The sequence below is a fragment of the Colletotrichum graminicola genome (assembly GCF_000149035.1).
Source record: "Colletotrichum graminicola M1.001 genomic scaffold supercont1.45, whole genome shotgun sequence".
NCBI lineage: Eukaryota > Fungi > Ascomycota > Sordariomycetes > Glomerellales > Glomerellaceae > Colletotrichum > Colletotrichum graminicola.
In genome coordinates, this window is record NW_007361049.1 from 156 (window position 1) to 19702 (window position 19547).

The 19547-nt window shown below is 48.5% G+C and overlaps 5 protein-coding genes and 1 non-coding gene across 6 annotated transcripts; 5 read left to right on the plus strand and 1 right to left on the minus strand.

Annotated features, from left to right (window-relative positions):
* Nucleotides 1-5334: 5334 nt before the first annotated feature.
* Nucleotides 5335-6264, plus strand: GLRG_09054 (uncharacterized protein; the record flags this gene model as incomplete). Its single annotated transcript, XM_008099739.1, has 2 exons — nt 5335-5723; nt 5808-6264. The coding sequence occupies 2 exons, from the start codon at nt 5335-5337 to the stop codon at nt 6262-6264; spliced, it is 846 nt and encodes a 281-aa protein (XP_008097930.1).
* A 328-nt stretch (nt 6265-6592) lies between these two features.
* GLRG_13224 lies at nt 6593-6665 on the plus strand. Its single transcript has one exon. It is a non-coding gene; the product is annotated as a tRNA-Lys (tRNA).
* A 1095-nt stretch (nt 6666-7760) lies between these two features.
* On the plus strand, nt 7761-8333 carry GLRG_09055 (acetyltransferase; the record flags this gene model as incomplete). Its single annotated transcript, XM_008099740.1, has 1 exon — nt 7761-8333. One exon carries the CDS (start codon nt 7761-7763, stop codon nt 8331-8333), a length of 573 nt encoding a protein of 190 aa, XP_008097931.1.
* Nucleotides 8334-12343: 4010 nt separating this feature from the next.
* Nucleotides 12344-13420, plus strand: GLRG_09056 (C2H2 type zinc finger domain-containing protein; the record flags this gene model as incomplete). Its single annotated transcript, XM_008099741.1, has 2 exons — nt 12344-12886; nt 13403-13420. 2 exons carry the CDS (start codon nt 12344-12346, stop codon nt 13418-13420), a joined length of 561 nt encoding a protein of 186 aa, XP_008097932.1.
* Nucleotides 13421-14288: 868 nt separating this feature from the next.
* GLRG_09057 (uncharacterized protein) lies at nt 14289-16632 on the minus strand (the record flags this gene model as incomplete). Its single annotated transcript, XM_008099742.1, has 2 exons — nt 14289-16463; nt 16519-16632. The coding sequence occupies 2 exons, from the start codon at nt 16630-16632 to the stop codon at nt 14289-14291; spliced, it is 2289 nt and encodes a 762-aa protein (XP_008097933.1).
* Nucleotides 16633-18515: 1883 nt separating this feature from the next.
* Nucleotides 18516-19442, plus strand: GLRG_09058 (uncharacterized protein; the record flags this gene model as incomplete). Its single annotated transcript, XM_008099743.1, has 1 exon — nt 18516-19442. One exon carries the CDS (start codon nt 18516-18518, stop codon nt 19440-19442), a length of 927 nt encoding a protein of 308 aa, XP_008097934.1.
* Between the last annotated feature and the right edge of the window lie 105 nt (nt 19443-19547).

Consider the following 19547-nt stretch of genomic DNA (forward strand, 5'->3'; position numbering starts at 1 on the left):
AATTAAGTAAAAGTATAAATATTATAATACTTATTAATATTATTAGTAGTAAAGTAGTTTTTATAAAACTACTTTTTTACTTTAATAAGGATTAGTTTAAAATAGTACCTAAATTACCTTAAGATTATTAGCTAACTTTTTTACTTAAAATTATTTTACTTTACTTTAGTAAGTTAAAATTCTTACTAGTTTTATACTTATTTATAAAGATACTAGTTAATTATCTAATAAAATTACTATAAAAATAAAAAATCTTTATAAGTTACCTTAATTACTTAGACCTAAAGCTTTATATTATAGTAATATATTATAAAGTAGTTATAAAAAATAAGGTCTTATAAGTACCTCTTAGTATTAGTATTAAGCTAAAAGATTTTTATAGTAAATAGTATTTATAACTAAGCTAAAAAATACCTTAAAGTAGCTATAGTAATTACTAGTACTACTACTACTTATATCTAAGTAGTTATAATATAAAAAAAAGCTACTATAAGCTTTTTTATATTTAATACTAATAAAAGTAGTATAGCTATAGTTAACTATAAGCTTTTTTACTACTTTTACTAACTAAGGTTATTTTATAACTAAGCTATACTTATTAAGTCTTAGTGTTCTTATAATTATCTTACTATTAACTTTAACTTTACTAATTAGGTAGTTATACTTATAGCGTTAGCCTCCTTACTAAAGTACTAACTTAGAGGAATTATATTTCTTACTTAATCTTAAGCTAAAAGTAGTAAATATTATATTTACCTTAAAAGTAAGTATATATCTTATTCTTATTTACCTTAAGTATAATAACTTATACTATTTAGGAATTAGCTTAGTATAGTAAAAAACTATAGTCTAAGTAAGCCTACTAGTAGGATAGTATTATAGCTTAGTAGGCTTATAATTTCTTATTTCTTACTTTTTAACTTAGACTATATTATTATAATAGCTTTTACTTACTTTAAAGATAATAAGTCTAAAGAGATATTTCTTTTTTATTTAGGTGTATTACTTATTATAAAATTTTTATTTAGAGGTAAGTATTAAAGAGGCTTTTTTTAAGGGGTAAGTAGTATTTACTTAGTTAGGTTTTTTTTTAATATAACTAGGTTTTTAAATAACTAAAAGTTTTATAATTTACTATAAGATAGTTAGATATCTTTTATCTTATTATATAGTCTTAATAAAAGTAGTAAGTTAATATATATATTTTTAATAATCTTTTTTACTATATAAAAGGTGCTTTTAATTTAAAAAAAGTTATTAGCCTAGCTAGTATCTAACTAAAAGCCTTATTACTAGTTATTACTAAAGTAGTATAGTATATCCTTATTAAACTTTATAGTTATAAGGAATTATATATTATTATAAAGACTTTAAGGTAGCTACTAAGTAATATTATAGGTTAGAGTTTACTAAAGCTATATATAGAATTACCTAAGGTTAGAGATTTATTTAGGTTAAAGCGTTTTTAGTATACTATATCTTTAAGCCTATTACTCTTATTAAAGTGTATATATTTCTTTACTATATAGTAGTAAAAGAAAACTTAATAAAATAATAAAAATAGTAAAAATAATAAAATAGTATAAATTAAGATAGTTATACTACTACTTAATATAGCCTTCTTAGTAGCTATTATAGTTCTAATAAGATAAAGCTAGGCTATAGTAGTGTTATAAAGTAATATAATATAAAAGTAAAGTATAATAGTAAAGTAGTAAAGTAAGATAAATAATAATAAGGAGCTAAATAAATAATAGAAGATAAAATAAGTAATAAATAAGAGGTGTATTTATAGTTAGCCTTTCTTTTATAAAAGGTTACTTACTAAAGGGATATATACCTAAGGTATATATAACGTATTATATATATATTAAGTATTTAGTCCTTACTATTTATCTATCTCCTAACTATAGGCACTTACTACTTTATCTTATAATATTTAGCCTTAAGGTAATTTATAACTAAAGTAACTATTATCTCTAGCTTTTATAAGTAGTATACTAAAATAAAGTAATAAAACTAGTACTAATAAATAATAAATATAAATATAATAAATTATTACTTATAGTAAAAGCTAAGCTACTACTTAGTAAATATATAGCCTTATTATAAAAAGTTAACTTATATTAAAAAGAAATAAAAAAAATCCTTTATATAGTAGTAATAACTTAGCTAGACGTTACCTTTATAGCTAGCTAGCTTACTTACTTTAACTATAATCTAAATCTAGATTACTAAAAGGCTATAAATTATATACTTAGGTATTCTTATTAAATATAGTACTTTTACCTTAAATATAAAATAACACTAAGTAGTAAAAATAATATATTAGAGGTTACTTTAGACACCTTATTTACTAATAACTTACTAGACTATTATAGCTTATAAGTATATATACTAAAGCTATTTAGAGGGCTTATCTCCTAATAAGCTAGTAAATAAGATATAGTAATAACATTAACTACTAAGGCTAAATTCCTAGCCTTATTATTTACTATAAAAAAGGCGCTTTTTACTAGTAAATTAATTACTATACTAGGTATTTAACTATTAAGATAACTTAAAACTAAATTATTACCTAATAAATAAGTAGCTACTAAATAGCTACTAACTATTTATATTAGCTATAATAATACCTAAACTATTAGGCTTATTACTAAGGAGCTTATTTATTTATAAAAAAGGCTATAGTATATAGATATTTATAACTACTAGCTATACTAAAAAGTAGTAGTAAATTAAATTACTATTAAATATAAGAAGTCTACTAAATTAATAGCTAATAAATTAATAAAAGCACTTAGTATATTATAATTTACTATATTTATAGCTTAATTAAATATAAGTAACTAATATATATACCTTAAAGTAAATTAATAATAAGAATTAGCTAATAATAAAGTAAAGCTTTACTACTAAATAAAGAAAAAAAATATATAAGATATTAAAAGATAATTAATAAATAAATAGGCTATATATAAAGGATATTTAGTGTAGGCTCTATAGTAATTAATTATATTACTAGCCCTAAGAGGGTATATTAAATATAGCAGAAATATATATAAATTAGCTAGTAAATATATAGTTACCTTATAGTAAATTATTAGGGAATAGGTAGTAAATTAGCCCTACTTTTAGGGGTAACCTTACTAATAATATCGCTAGGATTAGCTAGTGATTTCCTAACTAAGAAATAGGGGTTTTTTTCTTATTTCTATAGGAATTTAGGATAGCTACATAACATATAACAGAATTAATCAAGCAACTATTACAATCCCTGCTATTTAATAAGTTATTTCTTAGATAGATTTCTATACCTAAATCATAGGAAAATAATGATCTGTGCATTTGCCCCTTAGAAAGGGCCAATTAGCAATAGACGCATAACATAGTGATTAATAGTTACATACAACAGAGCAATCAATTAACACAAGGATATTGCTTCCAATTACGCGCTTCAACACAAATACGCCAGTCATTTCTCGAATGGATTTCTCCACCTAAATCAAGGGAAAATAATGATCCGTACATTTGCCCCTTAAGGGCCAATCGGCAATGGCCGCGTAACAGAGATAGCAACACACAACAGAGCAATCAATCAACGCAAGGTTATCGCTGCCAATTACGCGCTTCAACAGTTACATGCGTCAAGGCCAAAGAGCATGCCGCAAAGATTTCAAGTATTGACCTGACGTCACGACCTAACACTAACTTTCTGTTCTTTGTCTTTGAAAATGCGCCGCGTTCTCGTCTTTGCTTGGAGATAGCGACGCTGTGGAAGGCACGCTTGCTGGGATCGTCATACCATCAAAACCTCAACAGAGCCAAACATATACACAGACGTATCTTCCGCCCACGTGACGATGGTACTGGGATAGAAGTGCACTGGCTTCCTGAGTTGTTGGGGTACTCCAAGTTCTTCAGCGGACAGCGGGGAATGGGCATTAATGTCATCGCTCTGTCACGAACATCAGACCAGGTGCACTGCTCCATTGGAACCACACAAACCGCCATGCGGCCCATCCGTCCTAGCCTACCCAGCCTTTTGGAACGACATACGATCGTCGAGTTACCAAGGCACGTTCAAGAGCAGTGGACGTATACTACGCCAGGGCTTCGTGTCTCCACCTCAGTATCTTTGAGGAGATTCAACCGCAGTTCTCTCTACCGGACACCGCCACCAACCGCCTGCAAATACCGACCATCATAATAACTGGGAGTTCTCTCTGGTATCCTCGGGCTATAGCGAAGCCAAAAATAGAAGAAGAAAAAAGAAGAAGAAGAAGAAGAAAGGGAACGAAATATGGCACGGCAAGAAAAATAGTCTGGTTTTGTTCCAACGTGGAAACCCCGAATTCAAGCGGTTTATGGCGGTCATTTCGCCATCGGCAATGCCCCCTTCGTCTGCGCAGCACCTGATGCATTTGACCCTTCGATTTCAAAGCTTGTTTGTTTATGTATGGGCCCGATTTTAGGTGGCCTTTTTGTTCGTGGCTTTACTAGCCTCCCTCGGTCCGGGCCTGGGATCCCGCCATGCCATGCAGACCGCCATTCACGTTCTCGCGAGTGGGACGACCCGGTTGGCCGATAAGATAAGCTTAAAGGCTGGTGGTTGCGCACATTGGGGAAATCAAGATGGTCTTGGTTGTGGTTGATCCTACGACCGTCGCAACACAAGAAGAGAATCAAGGTACTAGAATTGTTTTTCCACGCACCAGCCAATCCCCGTTTCCTTGGCGGCCGTTGGGGGAAGTTGGACCATGATGGCGCCGTTTAGGCTGACTTCTTGGTTGGCAGGCAGGTTGGCAAAGCTCCATGACCCAACGATGCATTAGATGCGGCTGGGGGTTGCATCCTTCACGTCCAAAGTACCTAATTCCAAAGCATCTTGGCCGCCGATCGATCCCACCAAGGCGTTGATCATTGGCCGACTGGATGTCAGCCTGCTCTCCCAGCGGCTAAGCACCTCCGAGCTGAGCGTAGTCCGAATCCTTCGAAACCACAGCCATGGGCAATGCGACCCCCTACGTCCTTATTCTCGTGGCCAGGCTACAGCATAAGCCTCCCTAGTCCCCGTGCCAGATCTGCGACGACGATGGGGAATCGATTGGCGTCCAAGTTTGTCCTGGAGTACCAAACCGCCCTGCACTGGTTTGATTCGTCTCACTCGCATATTATCAAAGTCTCCCCTCTCCTTTGATCCCTCGTACCTTTTTTTTCTTCTTCTTCTTCCCTCCCCTCTCGCGTCCAGAGTCCTTTGCATCCGCATGACAATTCCTACTTCAACAGAGGTAGCCACACCAGTGACTCGGCATCGCTCAAGACCGACACAAGATGCCCAACAACACCAATGGCGCGCCCAGCCCCAAGGCTGACGCTGTTCCCGACGGGTTGGAAGTGAACACTGGCGTCGACTACAGTACAGCACCGCAGGCGTACCAGTCTGCGCCTACGCCACAGCAGCCATACAATGGCTATGACCAACATTACCATGCACACACGCCCCTGACGAATCAGACCGAAACGACATACACTGATAACAACCACTACAACCACGACTTACCGACGTCCGAGAAGAGACGCACCGAGGACGGCACAATATGTGGCTTGCGAAAGCCGACGTTCTGGCTCATTATTCTGTCCAGCCTGCTATTTTGCGCGCTGATTGGTGTGGCGGGAGGGCTGGGCGCAATGCTCGCGAACAAAGACAATGAAATCGAAAGGTGGGCTTCCGACACTCTCGCACTGATGCCGCACTAGGCACCCGAGAATTGAACCACTCGGCGTAGGACTAACATGACCGGCAGTCTCCGATCGCTCGCTGACAACTCGACGAGCGCGACACCCACCGCCTCGCCGACCGCCTCGCCTACCACCTCGCCGACTGTCTTGTTGTCGCTCGCCTTCGATCTTAGCCAACCAGCCGAGACGGGCACGCCCATCGGGCTCAACAAGTGCCCGGGCAGCGGCGCGCTGCTGACGTACGAGGTGCCCGGAACGAACCTCACCTTCAGCAAGGACTGCGGCACCGACTACCTGTACAACGACATTGCCCAGGTGCCCGCCAAGAACTTTGAAGAGTGCGTGCGGTACTGCGCGGCCTTCAACCTGCAGCAGCAGTCGCGCAGAGGGCCCTGCAGAGGCGTTGTGTACATCTTCCTGGGCGAGCAGGGCGAGGACGCCAACTGGTGCTGGATGAAGTACAACAAGAACACGGCGCAGAAGGGGGCCAAGGACTACACCGAGTCCGCCTGGATAATGTGAGGCACGCATATTTGTGAGACTTGGACGGGGTAGAGAGAAAAAAGACGGAACTTGTATTATGGGGTGCGTGGACGGATGCATAGATGCATTGGAGTGTAGCGGATACCCATTTGATCGACATTTACAAAATCGACGCGAACGTTGCGTTCTCGACAGAATGAGAGAGATATAGAGAGAGCATCCGTGATTAAAGGCCCCGGAGCGCGACGGGGAGCACCGCGAACGGCGCCGGCCAGCGGGAGAAGGATGGACGGGACGTGCAGCCGACGATTCTCAAGACCCGGATTCGGAACGCCGGTCACCCAATCAATGACGGTTCCCGCAAGCCGCCTTGCTAGCTCAATCGGTAGAGCGTGAGACTCTTAATCTCAAGGTTGCGGGTTCGACCCCCGCGTGAGGCTCAATTCCTCGCAGCGATTGGAACCAATTCTTTTTTCTGATTTCTCAGTTTCTGTCTTCCTCCCCCCCCCGCCCCTATTCTTCTTCTCTCTTCTGCGCTTATGCTGGGAACGTCGGTCAAGTAAATCTCTGTTTGGTTGTTCATTCCACGCTTCCCTGTTTCTCAATCAACTCGCGTTGCGCATTGTCTGAACAGAGTGGCTCAGGTCACCCACTCAGTTCCCAGTGCCGTACCGAAATCTCAGGCGATTGATTAATGCACCTATGAACGTCTTCCTCGGCCAGTGTCCCTCGAGTAGTGTTCACCATAATTATTGGTCAAGAATGGATGTATACAGCCTGACGTGTGTTGCTCCCGCGCCGCGAGGAGGCCTGGGCTGCGAACCGGTCAAGGGGCGAACGCTACGGTTTATCGAGGCTCGGAAGACAAGATGTGGTAGATGCGACGCGCACAATCCTCAGATGGCGACAGAATCTCGTTCCTCGAATGCCACTTTCCACTACTACTGTTCCGGGGGGGGGGGCTTCAATGTAACCCTTGTCCCCAAAGGTTTGCCTTTCTCGGTACCGCCACGGCGGACAAGCCTATCTCCTGACCCCCCCAGTTCTCCCCGTAAGCCTGGACGAAACGCTTGGATGTGCAGGTCGGTTGTCCGTCGTCCTAGACCACCAAGTCGCCGAGATTGCGTTGCATCTCGTGTTGCATCAACTTGACGGGGAAGCTTTTGCAGATCCCCTCGAGCCGCGCCCGGGGAACAACGTGAGTGCCGACAAGCTACCCATGTCGGCGGCTATCTCATGGCTGGTCGAGGGAAGATCCCCTCGCCGAAGAGTCATTGGATGACGCATCCCGGGAACGAGCGGATAAACAGGCTATTCCACAAACGGCAGCCCGGCGGTGGTATCGTCGCTTTCTCCGCTTGCCGCGAGATCCACCGCCCGGGTAGTATCACTCCCACTCTGGCATGTAACATAAAACGAACAATGAGCCAAACTAATATTCGCGGCATCACAACGACATCAGCAAGGCAGGACATACATAGCCTTTCTTTCAAACCAGACCGGTGTCGGGCGAGAGCGCCACGCCACACGCGACTATGGCTCCTTCACAAGACCTTCCGGCCCCGATCCTGACGCTCGAAAAATGCCTCGTCAGGCCATACTACCTCAGCGACGCGCCAGCCCTCGCCCGGGCCGCTGACTCCAAGACCGTCGTCACCTACCTGCGGAACCGCTTCCCGCACCCGTACACCCTCGCCGATTCCGAAGGCTGGATCGCCATGAACCAAACCCCGCCCATCTTCAACTGGGCCATCGTGTGCCCGACCTCGGGAACCGCCATGGGCAGCATCGGCCTCATCCCCGGCGAGGACGTGTACTCGAGCAGCTACGAGCTGGGGTACTGGATCGGCGAGGAGTTCTGGGGCAGGGGCGTGATGAGCGAGCTCGTGCCGGCGTTTGTTAGCTGGGTGTTTTCCGGCATGAGCGTAGGGTCGGGAGGGGTAGAGAGGGTCTGGGCGGGCGTGTTCTCGGAGAACGCGGCGAGCCAGAGGGTGCTGGAGAAGAGCGGCTTCGTCTTCGAGGGGCGGCTGAGGAGGGCCATTATGAAGAAGGGCGTGTGTATGGACGAGCTCAGGTATTCCGTCGTCCGGACCGACCTGCAGGTGTGACAAGCTACTGTCTGGAGACTTGCCGTGCCAGGAAATACACGAGGAAGTGAACTGAGCTGAGACGGAGGCCGATTTGTTATGTGATATGGCGTTGAGATACGCCGCCGTGAAATCGTCGAGTTGGCATCTCGGCCCATTTAGACTTTTAGTAGCCTGAAGCCTATAGCATACGGAAAGCACCTGTGCCAGAGCAAGATGATGGGGGGTTGGTTTTACTGTTCTCCCATCTTCTCTTGAAGCTGTGTTCCAAAGGAGTGGCAGCGACAAACATCGCCTACCGCATCCATAGTGAACCCTCCCACGAGGGTTCTAAAGGTTAGCAGGGGCTCGGGCATTGTCAGGAGCTGCCATGGCAGTGTGGTTGCTTGCTTGCTCGGTTGCTACCTAATGAATTATTAACGCAGAAAATCATAAAAACAAGTAGCATGCTGTCCTTGTGAGGGCGCAGAGGAAAGATAGCTACCGCAAGAGCAACATCAGAACCGCGGAGGAGTGTAGTAGTAGTAGTAGTAGTAGTAGTAGTAGTAGTAATGAAGAGAAGCTCATGTCCCATCACGGACCGGCTGAAAAGAGAAAAGTAAATAAGAAAAGCATTAAAAATAAACACCGTGACTTGAGGATAAAGTTTGTCATATAAGGCACGAACGTACCGGCCCCGTGCTCCATGACTGCCCTCTTCCTTAATTTTGACGTGGACAGTAGCAACGAGTACGTCACGCCGTTATGTTCGCAGGCCCCGTGTCATGTCATGTCACCCGCCACAAAAATACATTCCGAAAAGCATTATGCGGCCGTCCCAATGCGCTGAGGCGATTCCAAGTGGGCCATGCCGGGGCACCCGCCCGAGGTATTCTTTTTTTCTTTCTCTTTTGGCCCCCCCAGCCCCGGATTGATTGCCTTGTATGTATTCCTGTCGAAACCTGTAGCATATACAGCATGCTACCGGCCCACTGCGAAACTCGAACGGTGTGTGTGTGCGAAGGGCCGGGTCGCCTTTGGAATCAGCAGCCTGCAGGGTAGAGTGCGAGTAAGGGCCTCGAACATGGCAGTGATACACGATGAGCCTCGGCGTCTGATGGATATCTGACGATTCCAACGGATCACGGCTTGCATGGATATGGATCGCATTTTATTTCTCCGACCGTTGTAAGACAGGTTGATGAATGTGAGGGTTCTCCCCCCCCTCTCCTTGATGGCCTCGGCACTTTGCAGCCACCACAGAACCAAACCCCTGCGCTTAAGGTCATTTACCTATACCAGCACCGTGGGAATCCCCTCGGAACTTTTGAAGAAATGTGGTGAAAGAAAGCGCCGCAGGTGTTATGAAGGACACACACACACATAAGGGCATCTTCATCAGTCCAAAAACTGGTGGTTGTCAACAGGGGGTCCCTGGTCAATCAGTGGAACTACTGAGAGCGAACAGGAGCCAGTCGCGTTGCGCACCGCTTTCATACCAACCAGTGCAGCGCCCGGACCTGACAGGCCCGCCGGGCCCCGATCCACAAGGCCGTTGCCGGACATCGGATGAGACTGCGACTGCCGACAGGCCCTCCTGGCCTGTGGCTAAGGGGAACGGAGCGCCCACTGCCTCTCGCCAAGACCCGTCATTGAATCACTCATATGGACGAGCACATCAGACGCATCCCAACGCCCCAGAGGGCTCAGCGAGTTGTTTTAAGGCCGGTTCGGCCTGCCTCTTGCTTCGGGGGGGAGGGGGGGGGGGGTTATAGACGGCCGTTATTATCGACATGGGGGCTGTCTAGCGCCTTTCGTCCCTAGGGGATAGACCGACGGAAGCAACCCCCCCTCCTGACAACTGATGACAATCTCGCACTTCCGGTTTCCTTTCTCTCAGAGTCCGAGGGGAGTATCAATCCTTTTTTTTCCCTTCTTTTTCAGCCGCAATGGTGTTCAAGTGCAAGGGACAGATTCGTGACATCCGCCGGCGATCCATCCATTCCCCACACACTTATTAAACAATAACCCCTCCTCTATCCCGTTGCCCATTTCGTCGAGCTTCGTTATGCAGAGGTGTTCAGTTGGACTTGAGACCGGATGGCATCTGCCAGAGACGAACAGTCGAGTTCCAAGGCATGTAATCATGTGTCAGCTCACATGAATCAAATCGGGGTGTGTAACAGTGTGCCTGATCCTTTGTGGCGAGCGCGACTGGGCGTGGATAATGCCTGAAGTGCATCTAATACCGTCTGGCGTCTTTTTAATCGAGATGGGCACCGAGTCAAATGGCCAATCATGATGTCGGATAGTAGAAGCCTTGAGCTAGCTTCCTGATGTGACCTTGATGGCCTCATAGGCACTTCGGTCCACGTAGACGGACCAAGTTGAGCCCCGGAGCCATAAACTTAAAGACGGTTTTCCATCATGTAGTCGATGCAGAAGACGACGTCACGAATGGTAATTACCAAGTGACCTGAGCGTTCTTGTGCCTGCTCAGGGGGGGCACGCGTAACATGGGTTGTTTTCCACCTCTTATTTAATAGACTTTGGTCAATATCACGTCGTCGCTCTCAGCCCCAACGAGAATGGAGCCACGCTATGACAGAGAGGGAGGGGTGTGTTCTCCCAACAATTAAGAAGCATCTTTTTATTCCTGTATTCTCTTGGCTGCCTGAAAGTCTCCGTACGGGGAGGATGCTCCGTGGGACTCAAATATTGGATTCTTTTCGTCTTATGAGCTAGGCGTAACGGATCAGGGCCCGACGAACAAGTGGTATTAGCTGCAATGCAGTTTGGACGAACGGGAGCAGCGCATTATGTGCCACGTGCCAACTAATTATTCGGGGCATCTCGCCTGGTTAGTTCAACAAGTTCCAAACCGTGATAATATCTTCTGGGGAGGGCGGCTGGCAGGAGTTGGAATTGAAGGCACAGACACCAACAATTGTTTACATCTTGCATCTCGAGGTCATGATCACGGAACTATCATCAGTCTGTGGTTTTTAGGATAACCACGCTACGGAGTCAAGTCCGTAAACCAAGAAAGCTGATTATTTCCAGCACTTGATCAGTCACATTCAAGATGCTCAACGTAGCCGCAAAAGGTCTTGCATCATCAGACGTTCATCCGGTCGCACTGCAACATGGACGCACTCGGACTCGTCGCGTCCGTCAAACGACGGGAGCCGTAAGACCGGCAGCCAGGGGCAAAGCTTTCACCTCAACAATACAATGGGTAGCTGCATGGGGGAAAGGGGGGGGGGGGGTGGACACTGACCTACGAATCACGCCTAGCCAGCCCATGGTACCGGAGAATACAAGCGCGATACAACTATGAGGGGGGGGGATGGCTCGTCGGGAAGCCGAACAGAAAGGATCGGTGAGTGGGTGCGTGTGCATGATACGTCTCGACGACAAATAATTGCCGAGAGGCTCTGTTACTCGTTACCCGTGGCACATTGCCGAAGGTCTCGTCCGAGCGCAACCGCATCCGTCTTCTTCAACGGCTGAGTGGATACGGGGGTGAGTTGTGTGGGTTAGAGGGGGAACATCTCGTACGTATAGGTGAAACAGCGACCCCAAACTGCTGTACATCCGGATATATACCAAAGCCATATATTATCGACCCAATATTCACAGTTGGTCGGTCGCCGCCTGTGGGTATATATCACGGCTGTCGATTCCTTTGACCCCGTCTGGAAGTGTAATATCCTGACTGAGAGCCGTCTGACCTTTTCTTTTTTCGTTTTTTTTTTCACTCTTTTTTTTTTTTTTTGACATTGATCCATCATACTCTCTACTGACATCTGCATAACACATCCCTTCCCCCCTGTTGTTACATTATCCTTTTCGCTGCATGACGAATCAATTAACACGATTGATTTGTGAGGAAATTCCAGTCGTCAGTCATGGACCCACAATATTTGCAACATAGTCGTTGTCGTTCTAACAACCACACGAACACATACCCGAATGTTCAGCAACAAGCAACAGGATGTGGTTATGGACTCTACCCCACTCCATCATCCCACCAGGAATGGCTCCACCTCATGTCTCTCGGTTCCTTGTACCAACCTTTGTTCTATCCGGAAAACACACATGGTTCTACATCACAGTACTGGACCAGCCAGCCAATCGAGGCCTGCAGGTCCCAAGCACTTGCGCCGCCGCCGCCCCAAGGGGTTCCAACGGTTCCGGCGGCGTCTCCCGTCGCGTCCGCCTCGGTGCGCACGCCGAGGTGGGACACATGGAGCCCCCCGAGAGAGGAGTCGCAAAGCCCGGCCGAGGACCGCGGAGAGGAGGTGTGGGAGCCCGAGGACCTCCGCCGCATGGGCTACCTCGACTCCAGCGGCAGTTGGCGCTGCCGGTACGAGGGCTGCCGTTCGAACCGCGTCTTCGTGCGCGCCTGCGACCTGAGGAAGCACTTCCGCGGCCACGACAAGTACTTCTTCTGCACCGAGAGGCCCTGCGCCATCGCCGGCGTCGGCTTCTCGACCAAGAAGGACTACCAGCGGCACATGGGCTCTCACCAGCCCACCATCAAGTGCCCGCACCCCGACTGCGGACGCATCTTCAGCCGCAAAGACAACATGGTACGTCCTTTGCCTCCCCCCCTTTCCCCCCTCCCCCCCTTTCCCCCCTTCCCCTCGAGGAGCACTTGGAGAGTAGACAGACACCTGACAGAGAGAGCAAAACACAGAGGGAACATTTCAGAAAGATCCACATGCGCCTGCGGAACAACCTGTTTCCTCGGCCGTGCCGCCGATCGCGTCGTGCCAGCGAGGTCGCGAGGTCGCCGCCGGCGTCCAACGCCACGAAGGGTTCGAGCCGGGAGGCGACGATGCCAGGAGCCGGCCTCCGTCAGAGCATCGGGATGATGACGCAACAGACCCGAAGTGCGATGGCAGTTGGCTCGCCGGAAAAAGACAAAGGAAGGGGGGGGGGGACTTACGATGCAGTCGTACACTTCTTTTTTCTGGTTTCATGCTGAGAGGAGGGGGAAAAAAGAAATCAGGAACCCGAAACCATGGATTTGGGAGGGGGGAAACCCCCCCCCCCCCCGCCGACGCAACAACCAGAGTAGCTGTGATAACCCTCTCTTGATGCAGTCATCGAAATGCGGCTAGGCCAAAGCTAGATGCTCGGCGGAATTGAGGTCAACACTCATAAGGCGTTAACGACGTAGGGCTGGATTTATGAACGCTCCTCGCGATCAGTGTGCCGAACAAACACTCACGTGCAACAGCGCTCAATGATGGTCCCTTTTTTTTTCGGGTTTCCAGGCGAGGGGGGGGGAAAAAAAGAATTCAGGACCCCAACCCAGGGTTTGGGGGGGGGAAACCCCCCCCCCCCCCCCCCCACGTGTTCGCCTCACACGGGTCCTCTTCCGCCCCTAGCACTGCAATAAAAAAAGAAGAAGAAAGAAAAAGACTCGACCCGTATAAAACACAAATTACCCCCCATACACAGTATCAAACCTTCTTATTCAGGGATCATCGTGGATGGTCCGGCTTCGGCTGATCAGCCGAAGATGCCTTATCCGGTCCATAGCAGCAAGTCTGCCAGTAAGACCATGCTCACGAACAGTGATAAGTGCATTGTACTGTACGCCAAGTAGATTGATGCAATAGGTAATACGACTACCGCAAGACGCTGGAAGTTTCCGAGGGGATGGGTTAGCACCAGGGTTAGGGTTCTCGCGGGAGTATGGTATATCATCGATAAGGGGGGGATGATATCAACAATAAAAGTTTATGTTGGAAGGACTTTTTGGCTTGATACATCACTCATACGAGCTATAAATAGCTTCTGATTATCTTACTCTGTCCAATTCTATTTGGTCCGCATGGCTAGAAAGTAACCGGTTTTATAGACTTTTATGGTGACTGACTCATGCGTACGAATCGGCTGAAATGCTGTTCCAACAGTTTAAAGTATCAATAAACGGACTCAGTGTCTTTAGTCACAAATTCAGCCAACACAACCGTACCTTGCTCAACACTCGACAGCAGAGTTCCCCGATGGCAGAGCAACAACATATTCCAATCCAAGCCTCACCGCCTTACCCGCGTTGAGCGTCACCTGCCAATCGATCTGTCCCGCTTTCTTCAGCGAAGCCGTCGCCGTGCCCCAGTTGACGTCGTCTTTGCCCTCACGGGCCGGGAGCCCGGCGGGCACGCTGGAGCCGTTGACCACGAGCCCCTTGGGCACAAGCACGTCGACCTTGAGCCGCTCGTCCTCGGACACGGGCACCTGGTCGAGGACGAGCAGCGACACGGGCTTGCCGGCGGCGGCGCGCGTGTTGGCGACGACGATGCTGCGCGTGTATACGGAGCTGTCCTCCTTGGAGAAGAGCCCGGTAGTGGCCCGCCGGACGTCGACCTTGGGATAGTTGACCTTGATCGCCGGGTCGACGCCCAGGCCGAGCATGAACATATCGCCGTCGCTGCAGCGGGGCAGCCGTGCGCGGCCCAGGAAGGTGCCGTCGAGCGTGAGGCCGGTCTCGCCTCGGAGCAGCGTGAGCCGGCTGTTGTTGCGGATCTTGGCCTTGAGGTAGGCGACCGGCTTGTACTTGGCGACGACGGTGTGGCTGAACTGGACGTTTGAGAAACCCACCCGCGCGACGCGCTGCTTGGACGGGGTTGGACGGGGAGGCAGGGTCTTGGTGCCCGGGAGGTCGTAGGTTGTGGTGAAACCCGTCTCTTCCACCGTCGACTCCTGGAAGTCGACGTTCTCGTCCTGGCTCAGCCACGCCGACAGGTCCAGCGAGTCTCCCTCGTGTTCCTCGAAGCCCTTGGTAGTAGCCGATGCCCGTCTTGCCGCCGCCATTTGTGCTAATTGGGTCGGATGAATCTGCATCTGTTGCTGCTGTTGCTGCTGCAGCTGCATTTGGTTTTGCAAACCATGCTGTGGAGCCCTTTGTAGGAGGAGCCGGCCCTTGTTCTGCTGTTCAAGAACCATCAGACCCTCCTGATACGAGCGGAGGGCCTCTGGCGAAGCGGAAGAGCCCGAGTTTTCGACTCCGAACAGGTGATGGCGAGGCTTCGAGGCGTGTGTCGTCCTCTTCTGGACATTCCACCAGTCCCTCCGTTGCTGGCGCTCATCGAGGCTGTCGAGAATGCCATTCTCTCCGGCGCCGACGTCTTTGGGAGCCAGCTTGATGCTCCAAGGCTTCAGCGTCGGAATGCTGTTCTCGAGCCCAGAGAACATGGCCTGGGATGTCGAGAGGACGACCTTGCAGTTGCTCCACGTCTCGGAAGTCTCGTTCGTGATGCGGGCGTCGTAGCAGAGTGTGCCGGTGTTGTTCGTCGTGAAGAGCTGGAGATCGTAGCTCGGGGTCCAGGATGCAGAAGATGTGACATACGACAGGGTCAGGTCGCACTTCAGGTCCGCTACCTCGGTTTCCTTGCCCGATGTTGCGGCGGAAGCCTGGACAGTGTCGCTGGAAATCGACGTCCGGCGAGAGGACACGGGAGTAAGGACGGCCGCTTCGAGGGTTACCCGAACGGAGTAACACAGCTTCGGCCAGAAGCTCTCGCGTTCCTTTCGAACACGCTGCTTCTCCCTCTGCCGTTCTTCTCTCCTCTTTGCATTCTTATGCTTCCTTCTGGCCTTATCTTTCAGGGCCTTTCCTCTCTCCTTGGCGGCTTCGGCAGCCCCTTTTTTCTGCTGTTTGAAAAGCCGGCTTTCCTCCTTCAGAGAAGCACTCAACAGCTCCGTATTGGCCTGGCCACGAGCCACTCCGGCCATGTGGTCTCGGAAAATCCTCTCTCGTTCAGCCCGGTAAGTTTCGATGCTCTCGGCAATGTCGATGCTTTCCTTGCGATCAAGTGAAATTCCATAAGCGTCGAGCATTTTGAGCCGGCTGGCAGCGCTATCGACAACTTCTTTCGCGCTGCGCTCCTCGCTCCGCAGCTGGCGTATCCTAGAACGCAAAGAACCGAGCTCCGGCGACTCGGACGTGCCGTCTGCGCTTTCTTCTTCGGCCTCGGATTCGGCGTCCGGCACGTCGTCGTCCGAATCCGGGTATATATCTTCAAAAATGTCGCGGTTGGGAAGCAAATCCACCGCAATATCAGTGATTACAGCAGAGCCAGTTCCATCTACCTTTATCGTAGACTCGTCTACAGTCGGTGTGAGACCTATGATCGTGACCTCATTGGTTCCAGGCTGGCAATGCTTTAGTTGCAATTCCCAAGCAAGTATTCCCATGATGGAAACCTACCTTCAGTGGGAGGTTCTTAACCTCTCGGAAAATTTGGGCCCTGGTGGGAAAGAGAGTGACAGATTTGGTGGACAGATCGCAGACATGGTATTCCTTATGGTGAATGACGTCCATTGTGGTCTACCGCGGCGTGGCTTGCAAGTTGTAATTGTTAAAGATTTGCTGGAGTCTTTGGGGAAATTTGCTTTGAACTGGAGGCAGATATTTAAAGAGAGGATGCTGGAGATGTAAAGTAACAGAGATGAGGAGGGTTTCCCTCGTATTTGTAGTTTTTTTCTTGGAAATGGGAACGAGGCACTGCACTGCAATAGCGGCAGCTGAAATGGTTCGCCATATTAATTATAATGTTGCCTGACAGATACGACGGGCTGCGGAACTCCATTCCTCCGCCGCTCCTAAAACAAATGGGCAAAAAGGCCTGTCCAGTTCACGCTAGGGCCCCGAGTGGGATAAAGCGCTGAGGATTCGTTTCATTGGCGTGCACTGCGCGACAGGCACAAGTACACGGACATTTGAACCCAAGTTGTTCCCTTAATGGCATGTCAAACATTATGTATTTACGAAGCTGGGATTTCGATGTGCCACTCATGAGACCCTTTATCACAGGAGGCTCATGCTGTGGCGGGTTGTATTAGCCACGTCACGTGCCATGCCACCTGACCAACCTCGGCACTTATATATCCATGGGCCCTCCCTCGTGGGAACCCATTTCTTACAATCAAGCTTCTCTTCACCTATTGTATGCCCCCCATTTACTATCCCATTGAGTGTCAAGTGACCTCACATAACCCAAAAGTGGGTCTCTGTAAATAATTACTGACAGCTATTGAACACTCAGCCTGGATTGCTATAGTCTTATTGGTCTGTTATGTGAGGTCACTCGGCACTCAATGGGATATGTCCTAGCTCTTGAGATCCTCGCGGGTGCTAGTCGCCCTCTTAGGCATTGTAATTGGCTTAACCCTGCCAGGCAAAACGCTTTAACGCGGTATGAAGCCGTCGCTGTTATGCCTTCGACTTTTTAAGCTCTGTCGGCCTTTGTTGTGAGCTTAGCATAGCCACCATCGCCGGTCGTAATCAGCGTTCTGGCACCTACGTATTAAGCCGTCGTCAAGTTCTTTTCAAGCTTTGTCTATAATTTATTATCCAAAGTCCAGGAACCGTCTCACAGCACGTTGGCGGCGATGTGCAGCACGAACTCATGTCCTGTTTACATGTTTCATGCCTGCTGCAGAAATCCTCAGAACCAGGTGTGTCAGGGACAAGAAGCCGTTACAGAGGTAACAGAGGTGTAGGGCTAATAATTACATAATGAGGGCCAAGTATAGACAAAGCGTAAGTAAAACCTATATAAGAATAAGGGGTAATAAAGGCGCTTGGAGGAAGAAAAGAGGGAGGTAGCTTTTAGCTTTAATAATACTATATACCTACATTTGTATTTACAGCGTGCTTGCCTATCATTCTAGCCACCAACCCATCGCCAATCGACACCAGGAGTTAATATGTATTGTTTTTCATTGTAGCCACATCCCCTTCCCCGCAGAGCATTTAAGAGCAGTCTACTTTATTAGGCATATTTTCCATCACGGCAGCTGCGGCGTCGATCTTGGCTTTTACTCCCATTGCTTAGCCAGAAATCGAATGAAGGATCTTTGTGGTTGTGCCTTACTTACTGTACACGTAAGTTCGAACCTCGGCAGCTGTGCCTGCGTAAATGGTCTACACATTCGCAGTCAGTCGGCACGTCGCTATCTACACCGCAAAAGGCCTCAAGCGTACAAACGCGGGCGTCCGCATGATTCAAGAGCTGACCGGGCAAACATCTACCTCGATTTCGCGGCCAAAGGTAACACCTGTGTGACCTCGCAGTTTCGAAAGCGAGCCTACAAGATAAGAATACTTCCTAGTCTCTGGTACCAAACCACGAACCCTTTCAATGTTTTTACGCCGATCAATAGCTTTACCCCAAGTGTAGTAGTGCCGTAGAAACCATCACCATGTTCCGTCCAAATTCATGGCCATACCGACCTCAGACAGACAACTATTACGTCTGGCCTTTCGGCAACGTCGGTGGGACCAGATTCAACATCGACATCAACGGCCCTTACCGTCGGGAACCCCATGGGCTAGCGTTTGCCAGCCCTGGCCCTCGGTTCTTCGACTTTAGTCAACTCTTCAACATCACCAACAACTTTGGCGCGGGACCCGTCCACTCTGCTCAGCCCGGGCGTCTCCGCAACCGTATCACCATCGTCCTTCCCGACGACTCCAGGGTTCTCCTCGACCGCGAAGTCCTGCACGAGCACCTCCCGCGAACACGCAACTTCATGCAGCACGGCCACTTCGGCCTGCCCGAGTTCCTCCGAGGCTACGACCACGGCATCATGGACGACGTCATAGACCCGCGGGGGTTCAACGAAGCCTTCTCCCGTGCCGCCACCTTCGTCTTCCGACACCTCGAGTACCTGAGCCGGTCCAACGCGTCACCTTACGCCGTGGGTAGCGGTACTCTGGACCTGTTCGCCCGGCCTCGGTTCCTCCTCGCCAACGCCCGCGATCGAGCCGCCACCGTCCACGAGATATTCTGGCACGTGTTCGTGCTCTGCTGCGTCCTGGACCAGGACCGCGCGCTCGGGTGCTCCGATATGCTGGCTCGACCCATTGCCGAGTTCCTTATCGAGTTCATGCCCAGCGTACAGGCGTTTCTGCCCCCGCAGGCGATGCAGATGTTGTTCTTGGGGTACGCTCGCATCTTTCGCGAGTCGAGGTTCGAGCTGGAGGTCCTCAGGGAACTGTGGGAGTTGATGGATGTGGCGAACCAGCATGCCATGAGGAACTTGATAGGACCGCAGCTGGCGACGAACGGGATGGGCAACAACGCACAACGGATATGGACTGCACTGAGACACCTGGGCTTGGTATAAAAGTCTGTACAACTCGCCGCCTGTATTTGTTTCATTGAGTTCCTGCGCCGGTCAATTCTATCCTTATTGGATCAAATGCGACATCGTAGAATGTGTACCTCTGGC